At 48.3% G+C, this 12,402-nt stretch overlaps 1 protein-coding gene across 4 annotated transcripts in view; it reads right to left on the reverse strand.

Moving 5' to 3' along the window:
* The window catches only part of SHANK2 (SH3 and multiple ankyrin repeat domains 2), a 285,486-nt gene that overhangs the window by 219,931 nt on the left and 53,153 nt on the right, over nucleotides 1-12,402 (reverse strand). For all 4 annotated transcript variants that reach the window (XM_054171740.1, XM_054171739.1, XM_054171738.1 and 1 more), the window contains exon 11: nucleotides 8,452-8,518. In XM_054171740.1, the coding sequence (XP_054027715.1) occupies nucleotides 8,452-8,518 (67 nt within the window). The remainder of the gene's footprint in view (nucleotides 1-8,451; nucleotides 8,519-12,402) is intronic.

The following is a 12,402-nucleotide window of genomic DNA, read 5'->3' on the forward strand; positions in this document are numbered from 1 at the left end:
TCTCTTTGTGTTCTCAGCCCTGTAACTGGGAGAAGCAGAAAGCCATGGGATTCTGCACACATCTATTTCTGCATCTGTCCTACCTCTATTTTTGACCTGGCTTCACTGTGCCACTGCTTGACATCCCACAGAGCATTTGACACAACCTTAGAGAGCTCAAGGCTCATGTTGAAAGATGTTTCCAAGAGCATACATCAGCTTTTCAGGAACGCTGCAGCTCTCTGTGAGACACTTCAAACAATTCATCTTCTGCAGAAACCCTTCTTGGGCTGTCTCAAACCTCAGAGCTGCACTGGAGGCTCCCAGCCTTATCTGACTAGGTATGGAACCTCTAACATCCAAACCACTGCCAACCAAACCCTTCTGTTTCCTTCACTGAGACCTATTTAATAAATGTTTATAGATATCTGAGGGCTGAGGGTCAAGAGGGAGGGGACAGGCTCTGCTCAGTTGCACCCTGGGATAGGACAAGGAGCAATAGATATAAACTCCAGCACAGGAGGTTCCACCTCAACATCAGGAGGAACTTCTGCACTGTGAGGATCACAGAGCACTGGAACAGGCTGCCCAGAGGGGTTGTGGAGTCTCCTTCTCTGGAGACATTCAAGACCCATCTGGATGCATTCCTGTGTGACCTGTGCTGGGTTCTATGGTCCTGCTCTGGCAGGGGGGTTGGACTTGATCTCTGGAGGTCCCTTCCAGCCCCTAGCACCCTGTGATCCTATACATCTCATGAGTGAAAAGCACTGGTCACATCCTTCCCAAGCATGTACTCTCCTAGGAAAAGCCCTGCAGCAGACAGTCTGGGGACACAGATTTTAGTGGATGCAGAACAAAACAAAGTCAGCAGCAAGGCAATTAGGATAATGCTGCTGAATGGCAATACACCCCACAGAGCCCAGGGCAGCTTCTCATACTCAGTGCAGACCTCCACTCAAGTTTTACATCTCTCTAATAGCTGGAAGCAGCCCCTTGACACTCGGGAGGGACTGGGTTTGGAAGAGAATCATGGGCACAGACACCACAAAGGCTCAGCCCTCTGCAGGGTCCAGTGGCTGCAGACAGACCAGCTGGTATCAGGAACAAGAGAAATGTGTTTAATGAAGGGGTAATCAACTCCAGAACAATTAACAGATGGGTCCAGACCCATCAGAATCTCACAATACAATTTTCCAAATCCTATTTCCATTCTCACAGGTCTTTAACAAGACCAAATGCTTCCTCTAGTTATAATCCAGCCCAAGCAGGAATTAGGCTCAATTCTGTAATCTGCACCACGGAGAGGTTCCGACAGTGTGAGCATATAAACCCCTTCCAGTGTTATGATCTGTGACCTACAAAACTGAGCTGGAGATGACTGAACAAATGTTAAGTCCATAGAAACCCCAAACTGTCTTTTCACACCCCCTTGGCCTAATTCATCTCCTCAATTTATTCCAGTTCCTGCCCTTGCCCCCTGAAGGGGACCCTGGTGCAGGACCAGGGACCATGTCACAGACTGAATTGAGAAGGGGACTCCCAAGGGCTGGATCATCTGCTGACCCCTTTCAGCAACTACAAGGGGAGCTACAGGGATAGGAGGATCCAACCAGCAGGTTGAACACCGTTGGGAATCTCACTCACAAGCAATAATCCAAAATCATTGCCCCAAGTCCCAGTCTGGCTGCAATAGGAGTTCAAAATGTCAGCACTTGAGTTCTGGGGCACTTGCACTGCTCTCTGCTCACACCATGCCCCTTGAGCTGCCTCTTCAGCTCCATGGCATTATCCTCTTGGGTACTTCACCAGAATTTTGGAAGACAGGGCAATCCACTCAATGACTCAATTTGGGTGTAAGACCCAAACACAAACCAATTTGCCCTTCATTTCCACCCTTCCCAAACATCTCAGACACCTTTAGGGGATAAGCAAATGAGCTCTGTGTGACCTGCACCTACTGCTCTGACCACAGAGCTCCTGCCTGAGATCACAGCTAACTCGAGGATGCTGGAGATGAGCTGAGCTTCCTCCAGTTGTTCACTTTGGGCTCAATTACAAGGTGGTTCTCGGCCAGGCTGCAAAATAAACTCTGAAGAGGAGTAGCTGTGGCAATTGCTGCCTACCTGGCAGCTGGCAGGGCTGGTTTACAGACTGCTTGACAAAACCAGGCCAAATCATGCAGAAACCTACTGCACTGAGCTCAGCAGTCAGGTGTCATCAGCTCTCTACCTCCTTTCCTACTCAACATTTCAAACCAGCCTAAGGAATCCCCAGGTGATTTGCTGCACCACTCCACAGGCAGGCCCAGGTTCCAGGCACAGAATGCACCCAACTTCAAAGGGCAACAGGAATAAACAGCTTCTGAAAAGGGGCTTGAAACTCTGAGACAAACCCACTTACTGCCCAGGCTGCTACTAATACACACACAGGGAGCGGGGGAAAGGGAAAAAAGGCCTTGTGATCAAAGGGTGAAAGAGAAGGGCTCTGAGTTTTTCAAGCTCTGTCCTACATTCTGGGCTGTAATTACATTACCAGAGCACAATTCCCAGTTTTCCAAGGCAAGGCTGAGCATCTGAGGTCCTACTCCTTGCAACTCTCCAGAGACAAAACAGCAAACCAACAGATAAATAACAGCAACAAACTCTTTTCATACCAATTAAAGACCCAAAGTCACTAATGTGAAGCTTTGGGGTTTTTCCTACAGACAGGAGAAACAAAGCTTAGCTTAGCAGAGGTGTTTGAAAGAAACAGCAAAGGGGAAGGCAGGGAGGGGAGAATGCACCACAGAACGTTCATTCAAAACGTGGGCAGCTGAGAGCTCGGTCTCTTTGCCATCCTGCCTACACCAACCTCATCCTGTTTCCACCTTCAAATGCCCACTGCCACCTGAAACAGGTTCATGTTACCCGGGTTCAAGTGACAAACAGGCTGTGCCACACCCTGGCATCCCTTCAGCTTCCATTAAGCAACGTGGCACAGAAACAGCGCAAAGACCTCGCGTCCTGCCGGCAGCTGCGTAGGTTTAAGTCTTTAGGTTTGCTGCCCTTTCTCGGTGCTGCCTTTCTCTTTCCAGACATGATTTCCCCTAAACTTGAGAAGCATTCTGCAGGCATTTGCTTTATCAAAATCTCCTGCATGGCTCCCCCAAAACCAGTAAGTAAGCAAACAGAATATTCATCGGGCTGGCTAGCACTTCACAGAGACACTTGCAGCCGGAAAAACCACGAGTGCTGACCTCAATCACTCTGATCTAATTACAGAAAACGGGTTAGAAAAGCAATTTTACCCCAAACCAACTAATATCCTCCTGCTTTGAAAGACCTGTTCTGCTTGTTTGACAATAAAATGCACATTTGAAGACGTTCACAGGCACAGTTCCAGCCCAAATAAATACTTCTGCTAACGAGCGGAAAACCTCGGGTTCAAGACGCAATTGGCAGGGCGCAGGTTGCAAGGGCTGAGCAGATTTCCCAACATCAAATTAAGGGGGGTTGAAATATAAAATAATCAAGAAATCCCTGTGCAAGCACAAACCATCACATACACACATCTCTGCATAATTATAGAGGCATACAGGAACTCTGACTTGAAGCCTAGCAACAGTATCCAAGCCTTAGTTACTCCGCTAATCAGCTACCCCAACTCGCACGCCGGCTCCCAGGGCTTCATCTTCCCAAAGCAAAGAGCAGATGAAAATAAACCAGAAAGGGATCCTGTCACTGCTAGCTGCAGAGCTGCCGAAGGACAAGAGGCACAACACAAAACAAACCTTGTTCACTCGAAGAAGAACAACCCATGTCATTTAATCCATCTGAAAATGCATCTCAGCACAAAGAACCAAAGGCAGGGGGGAAAAAAAAAGAGAGAGCGAGCGATTTAAAAATAGGTTATCCAAGGCAAAGGATTATCAGCCTGCAACATGCTTAATATCTGCATATCTGTGTCTAATGAAAGCTCCAGTCTCACATTTATGATTGATTTTTTGTACCTCCATCCTATGGAAGCCACAGCAAATTCTGTGCAGCAAATGCTTCCTAGATCTGCTGTGCTCATTTACTCGCAGACAGCTGCAGGCTGGATGAAAACAATCAGGGATTAACTTTTCTATTCACCACATCTTTTAATCCATCGCTTTCTCTTTACTTTCAAATAAATAAATGCATGAAGTTGAAGAAACTATGCATGTGCTAGAGCTAGTTAAAACAAAAGAGCTTTTTAAAGGGCCATTATTATTATTGCAGTTGTTGTTGTTTTAAAGCTGTGGAACTGCTGTGCTGTCCATCAGAGGCTGTGCTGTCCAAAAGCAGGAAAGAAGATGGAACACCACTCACTGAGCTGCAAGATACCCCTGGGTTCCAGAGACTTTCAAAGTAAGTGGTAATTATAATAACCTGCTTTGATGGTGTTGTTATTCCTCAAAGAAAGAAAAAAGACTAATTTGGGGCATGATGAATTGAAATAACCTGGGAAGCTGGACTAAGGATTTCACAGTGCTTGCTGAGAGAAGTTTCCCTGTGCCCTGTGGTAGGAGGCTTGCTTGCTGCCTGGAAAACAGGAGTTTCATTTGTTTCAAGCAGAACTCCTGTGTAAATGACATGGCAATTTTCATTCACCTTTCCAATGTGCCAAGAACACAAAAGGGATCCCTTGATGGTAGGAACCTCATAAAAGAGATAAATACAATGAAATCTGGATCTTGGTTTTAATCCTCTGCTGGTATCCCTTTATTCCCCCTCTCCTCCTCTGTATCCTTTACCTTTTGTGTTTGGTTTGCTCTTACAGACCTGCAGCAGCCCTGTCTGAAAGGACAGCTGCGAGGTGTCTTTTATTGCGCTAAGCCATGGGGAATCATTTGCAGGGCTTTGGGTTTTCTCCTCTGTTTCTGAAAATGGCAGCACCAATTGAATAAATAATCACAACTAAAACCCAGTCATCTGTGCCAAATGCTTTTCATGCCACTTTTACAACACACTGGCCACCCCCCCACCCCGGGCAACTAATGGACTACCTGAGATAAAGACCAGCTGGCAACTGACGGTGGGAAAAGGAGGAAGGTAAGGAAGTGGTGACTTGCTGAGAGAAGGAAGAAGTTCTTCTCCATGAGGATGGTGAGACACTGGAACAGGTGGCCCAGGGAGGTGGTGGAAGCCTCCCTGGAGACTTTCAAGACCAGGCTGGATGTGGCTGTGAGCAACCTGATCTAGTGTGAGGTGTCCCTGCCCATGGCAGGGGGGTTGGAGCTGGATGATCCTTGAGGTCCCTTCCAACCCTAACAACTCTATGATTCTAAGAACATGTGTGAGACACAATGTTGAACATGGAGAAGAGGTCCAACTTGTCTGCAGGGTGGAAGAGCAAACAGATTTTTCTGCTGGGATGGTGGCTATGCAGAAGCAGGATCTAGAGTTTGCTGGGAGATGTGGGGGGGCTCACAGCCAAAGAGAAACAAAACTGCTTAGTGCAGCCTTGCCTCAATGCTTATACACTGCAGAGTCAGCAGGTGTGGATTCCAGGTCTCCTCCTCTCATTTCATCATGAGCTTTACTCTGTGACATTATCCAAGAGACAGCAAGATGCACCCACCCAGGAGCAGGGGCTGAGAGCAGCCAGGCTTTCTCCAAACTGGAGAAACAAGGTGCAGGACCCTTGTGATATGTGCTCTATACCACTGACCACTGTGGTTCAGGCTCCTCTGCTGCTCCACCAGCTCTGATTTTTAAAGAGGTGTGGAGGCATGATTGCTGTTGAGAAGCTAATTTTCTATACTCCCAGTTCTTCAGCATTTCAACACATCTGTCTGGCCTAAGTGCTTTGCAATTAAACAAGAAGCAAAAGAAACTACGATCTCCATGGGGTTTGATCTGCAGAAGAAGGATTTACCAGTTCTGCTGTAAAGGAGAATTTCCTACTTCTAGAGGCTTCTCTTGGTCATTTTCCACCTGAGCTGCTTCTCCATCAGCCTCAACAACAGAGACAGTCCTAGCACTACAGCCTGGCACAGATCCAAACCAAGAAAGAAGAAAAGGGAAAACCCTTCTTTTAAGACATGCAATTCAGCCTCTTCTTAGCTGAGCAGTCCCAGGCTCTGTGTACAGCTTACAGCAGCATTCCCCTCTAAATGCCAAAGGAGGATAATTGGCAGACAAAGGTGGAGGAGATAAGAAGCGACAGACCCAGCACTCGAGCCTGCCTCTCGGTTCACAGGCAGCTGCTGCAGCCCAGTGTGCCGAGCTGGGGGCTCCCCGCTGCAGACTCACCCCTGTGCTGCACAAGCAGTGGCTCCCCCGAGCTGTGACCCCTGCCACCCAGCACCGCAGCTCACTCGGGCCACGCACGGCACAGGACCATCAGGCACAAGCGCTCCACTACTGCTGCTAGAGCCCTGGAATTGCAGCTTTGGCAAGATGACTTGAAACAGCTTTGTGACTACTGACAAGCTGGAAGACACCCACACAATGCCTCCTGCGCTGCCAGTACAAGTGACTTCCTGCCACAGGAGTCTGGGACAACAGCACCGTCTAAGAATAACGTTCATTAGCACATGGCAAAACAGATGGGCACAGGCACTGTAGTTCCTCACCATGTAAGATTAGAGGCTGCAAGTCAGTCCTGCCCCACCTGGAGTCCTGTGTCCAGCTCTGGAGCCCCCAGCACAAGGAGGCCGTGGACCTGTTGGAGAGGTGTGCCAGCCCAGTCCTCTGCTGGCTGGAAGCAATGCATGTGGCAGGGCAGGGCTGGCAGCCCTTCATGACCCTTGTCTCAACGAGGTCTGACACTGCCTGCTCTGAACAGACAGGGGGGTGGTTGTGATGGCCTTCAGCAGCCCCCATGGAGAGCTGCTGGCCTGGCAGAAGGGTTTAACGATGAAAAGAGGTAACAGGAGCTCCCTCTCTTAAAACCACTACGACAGCACCGTGGGAAGACCAACAGCAGCCCTCTGTGCACACCTCCCCCTGCATACCTCTCCTGGTGATTTGGAGAGACTGCCCCCACCAAAAGGCTGTAAAAGGAGCACCACTCCCAGGGTCCAGGTGTTGAACCTACCACAGAAAGCCCTGCTTGGCTATACACCCACCACTGGAGGTCTTGGAATAATCCTGTGAATCTAGAACACCTCCAGGGATGGGGACTCCACCACCTCCCTGGGCAGCCTGTTCCAATCCCTGACCACTCATGCAGCAGAGAGTTTTTTCCCTAATCTCCAACCTGAACCTCCCCTGGCACAATTTCAGGCCCTTTCCTCTCCTGGTATGACCTGAGACTAGGGAGAAGAGCCCAACCCCCACTTTGCTCCAGCCTTTCAGGGAGCTCTAGAGAGCAATGAGGTCTTCCCTCAGCCTCCTCTACTGCAGGGTAAGGAACCCCAGTTTCCTCAGCTGCTCCTCACCAGCCCTCTTCTCCAGACCCTTCCCCAGCTTCGTTGTCCTGGCAGGGAACTATTGTCACCCTCTTGGGCAAAAACCTTCCCAACTCAGTGAACTTTTCTGCAGAACTTCCAGGCACTGTGTGCTCACTTTTCTCAGAGCACACTACAAACTGTGATGCTTCCAACTCTCACAGTGCCACCAGAATTCACATCACCACGCAGAGCTTTTAACTCTATCCCTGCAGATGAGATGCAGCCAGGAAGGGAGATGGAAGGGAAGCCTTAATGCAGAGCAACTCTTTCACAGTCCTAACTTTCATGTGAGCTGGCTTAGTTTTCCAAATAAATTAAATGCTGTCCAGGCACAGGTTCCCATCACTGAGCTGGATCAGTGCAGGCACCTACACAGCACCCCCATGCCCCCCACTCCAAAAGCAACACCTCCTAAGGCTCAGCTCCAGCATGTTTCTGTGGAACTGCAATTAACTTGAATTCAACAACTTCACTGCCTGCTCATTAAACTGTATGAGAAACCACTTTGGTCAACCCCCTTTTTATGTGATTGGCAAAAGACTGTAGGTAAAAAGAGCTTTTAAAACACCTGAAGATTGTTTTTTGTCAGGGGCCCTTGATGCCTTCCCCCAGCACCACACAGCAAAGGCAGTGAGAGGAGATGGTTGCATGGATATGGATGGGCACATTCTGCCATCTCTTCACTTCACTGTAGAGAAGCAATTCCCTCCCACCCTCTTCTGACCAGTGCTTGAGAGCTGGTTTAGGCTGATGTCAACCCAGAGAGCTTGAGAGCCAACCTGGCTCCTCCAGGTGTGTGGATCTGTAGTTAATCTGTTGAAAACTCTCTCATTTACACCCATAAAGCATCTCCTACTTGCTTGCATTATCAAATGTTCATTTTTAAAGCATACTTTAGAAACATTTCAGCTCCCCCCCACTTTTTATAGCAAAGTTCCTTTCAAACCCCCCCTGGGACAATGGTGCCCTCAGCCCTGGGGGCAGAGCTGCCACAGGACCACATGTAACAGCTTGCCAAGTCCTGGGCTGAACACACAGAGCCCCTTTGCAGTGTCTGGAAAGATTTTGCTTACCAATATCAGCTTCCCTGTGGTTCTTGATATATTCAGCAAGCTCAAAGTTTCCTGCTATGATAGCCACCTAAAGGATTGAAGAAAACAGCTCCAATTACTATATTGTCATCACTCAGCAAGCAGGGAGACATGCAGGTGACTTTACTGACACACTCCATACACGTTTTCATCTCAGCACTTAGTAAGTGATCATTTCTCATTTCATCACTTACTAAGCAGGGAAAGGTGCAGGTGATACTCCTGGCAAGCTTCACACACACCCATTTTCATTTTCACACAGCAGAGGAACTTCACACAAGGCTCAAGAATGATCTCTGAAGCCACTGCAGCTGCTGGAGCCATTGTAGCCCTGCCAGGCTCCCAGGCCCCCATCCCCTGGGAGCACTGTGAGCAAGGATGCCTCAGGAGACTGCTGGCAGAGCTGGCAGCTTTTCACACTAAACACAGCACCCCCAAAGCTCTGGGAGCTGTAAGGATGTGTGGAGAGTGCTCCAGGAGCAGACTCAGACATGCCAAGGATATCATTTCCCTGCCTCTCTACTTACCTGAAGAAAGAGCACAGATCTTAGGGATGAAGAACAATGCAAAGGAAGCTTAAAGTGCTGAAATGGTCTCGGGAGGTGTGTGGAGTACAGTTAATGCCAGCAATAGCTTTTAATGACCTTATTTCTGCACTCACCCCAGGAAACTGAAAGGATAATTTTATTTACTATTAACCAAAACAATCCAATACAGAAATCCCTTAACACCAAAGGCTCTGCCTGCAAGGAGCACGCTTCAGACAGAAAATCTTCACCTATTATGTATTTAATACTTTCCAAATCTGCTTCTAATGGTAGGCCCAGAGCAGGCTTAAGCCATGCATCATGACCATCACATCCCTGTCATCCAGGAAGACAGCAACGACCTCCTGCGCTGTCCCTTCAGCACCCGTGGCTTACACAATGCCTCCTCCTGCTGTCAGCACATCTCATGGAGGGCTTGCAGTGGCCTTCCCACACATCCCACTGCAGCACTGGCAGAAGGCTCACTGCAGGGTGGTGTTACGGAGACTAAGGGCACAGGTGCACTGCCTTGGAAAAGAGAGGTCACTGCTACACTCCTAAAGAAAACCAGAGGGGATTGTTGTCATTCAGATTCTCTCTCACTTTTCTCCCTTCTGCAGTCCTCCTGGGGACTTCATTTCAGGTCTTTTTTTAGACCCCCATCCTTCCAGCCATTCCTCATGAATCCTTTCTGTGTGCAGGCTTGGAAATCCTTGTGGAAGGTCACAGATTTAAACAAAGGGCTTCAAACACAGTGAAGTAGCCTCTGGTTTATCTTTTGGTCAAGCAATAGCTGGTCTCAAGAGAGACAGGTGGGTTTGGTTTAGGCTGTGAACTTTACTGGCCAGCAAACTAGAAAAGCAAGGCTGCAGAGCCATCAGTCTCTCTTAATTACAGTGCAGCATCAGAATAACTTTGGTAAATTACCAAGCAAAGTTTAAATCAACCAACCCAGCACATCATTTATCACATTTATACCCTGACTCCAGCTTCTCCCTCAGTTTTTGGGTTGGGAGGCTTCTTCCCCCCCCCCAACACTCATCAGGTTCTGTCTTTTATTCTTGGCAAATTGTTAAATTGTTTCTTGGTTCATTAAAAATTTCTACCCAACACAAAGGCTAAGTACAGTCATTGTGTTTCCTTTTCATCTCAATCTATTGTTGATCTCAACCTTTTCATTTCCATCTATTCACAGCAGAAATTCCGTTCCACATCTGCACAGCACCTAGCAGTTCCACTCAACACACACATCATCCTTCTGGGGGTTTAAATCAATCAATCATTCTCAGGAGGTAGCCATGAGCATGGCATGTGCTGCAGCAGCATTTGGGTCCTCCAGTAATTAACCTGCACAGACTACCACCACGCTTCCTGATGAAGACCATGCCGTTGTTTCCTCGTTACAGCATTGAGAGGAAATGTTTTGCTTTGGGCACTTCTCAGTTGTGTTTTGTCAAACATGATGGATTCTGGGGGGCACTGGAATGAATCAATATCACTGATTAGCTGCAGCCTGCTCCTGCAGTTGCACAAAGTGTCTCTTCTCAGAGACATCACAGGCTCATGGAATTGTTTTGGCTGAAAGAGACCTTCAAGGCCATCAAGTCCAACGCTGCAAAGTCAGCTGCTAAACCACCTCCCTCAGCATCACATTGCCACAGCTTTGAAACCCCCCCAGGGATGGGGACTTCACCACTGCCCTGAGCAGCCTGGGCCAGGCCTTCACAACCTTCTTAGAAATGAAATTTTTCCTAATGTTCAACCTAAACCCCTCCTGGAGCAATCTGGGGGCATCTCCTCTTGCCCTCAGCTAGAAGGGCTTCTGCAAGCCACAGTATCCACAAAGATCAGGGAGGCCAGGGACGGACTGGGGCAGAGCCACCCCAGCACCAACAGAGACAACTGCCCATCTGAAAATCACTATTTTAACCACTGGTAAGGAAACCTTTATTCCAGGAACTGCTCCTGAAAGGAACTGCTGCTCAGCACAGAGAACCCAGTGGAACCTGGCCCCCAGCCTCTAGAGTGTAACTCCTGATTCCTCCTGGCAAAGGCCACCATGGAAGTAACAGCAGAGCTGTTCAAATTACATCTCTTGAGGCACATATTCTGCACCCTGGCTTGGTTCTGGTTGCTAAAACCAGCATTTGTGTGTAGGTCTGGGGCTTTTAAGTAAGCATCAATACCCCTCTGCAATGTTAGCCCTCATTAGCTTTGGAGCCCTAATTAAAAGTGGCACTTGGCATTCAGCAGTGACAGGCAGCTTGCTAGACAGCAGCCATGGTACTCAAAGGAAAGAATTTTTGATAGAGAATAGACTTCAAAGCTCAAGTATAAACAGGCTGTTCAAGAGCTAACCACACTGCATGACTGGGGGGAAAAAAAGACATTGCCAGGTAGCCAAGAGACAGCTCTGCAGAGAGCTGCTCCTGGATCAGCCACGAGACCCAGCCAGCCCAAGGTACCATTCCCCTCCATTTCATTTACTTCAGCTGCCTAAAAACAGCAAGCAAAATTCTCCCAGCAAAACTGAAGGAGAAATATGTTAAGATCTAAAGAAAGCAGGAAAAAGTTAAAGAGTACAAATATTTCTTGGCATAACATCAATGTACTTCGCTTGGATTTGAGGGGTAAAGAGTGTGGGAGAAAGTGAAGCCAGGGAAAAATTGGAAAGACACAAAATTATACTCATTCAATTCCTCCAGTCACAAACTACATAGCACAGCAAGCACAGCCTCTGCTCCACCAGAATGTGTCTGGAAGCTAAATCATAGCCTGCTCAAATCCAGTGAGGAGTGTGAAGGTACCAGGACAAGTGAATGGTCTGCACAGGATGGTGTCAAACCTCCACCCAGTTAGGATGAAAACAAAATCAGAAGCTGACTGAAGTTCTGTGTTTGCAGTGCATTTCTGTGGAGCTTACAAATCAAGTACTCAGGTAGCAACACAGAGCCAGAGAAGGCACTGGGATGGAAGGGACCTCTACAGGTCATCTAGTCCAAGCCCCCTGCGGTCAGCAGGGACATCCCCAAGTAGATGAGGTTGCTCAGGGCCCGTGAGGATCACAGAATGGCAGGTTGGAAGGGACCCCAAGGATCACCTGGGCCAACCTTTCTAGGTAATAGTAGAGTTGAAACTGATCTCCCCCAGCACCCTGGCAAGCTGAGTCTTCAAACCGGCCAATGTAGCTTTGCATCAACACCAGGGACTGGCTCTCTCCACGCTTCACATGGTATCTGATATCATTTATGTGGTTCCAGACAAGCACATTTTGCTTTTCAGGAGGTTCTGGAGGCAAGTGCTGGATTTCTGTGGTGATGGCAGGCAGGAAGCTTTTGTTTGGGCTTGGGTTGTTGTTGTTTTGGTTTTTCCACCCCTGATCACAAGGCATCTCTTCTTGGCAGTG

The sequence above is a fragment of the Dryobates pubescens genome, chromosome 22 (genome assembly GCF_014839835.1).
Source record: "Dryobates pubescens isolate bDryPub1 chromosome 22, bDryPub1.pri, whole genome shotgun sequence".
Classification (NCBI taxonomy): Eukaryota; Metazoa; Chordata; class Aves; order Piciformes; family Picidae; genus Dryobates; species Dryobates pubescens.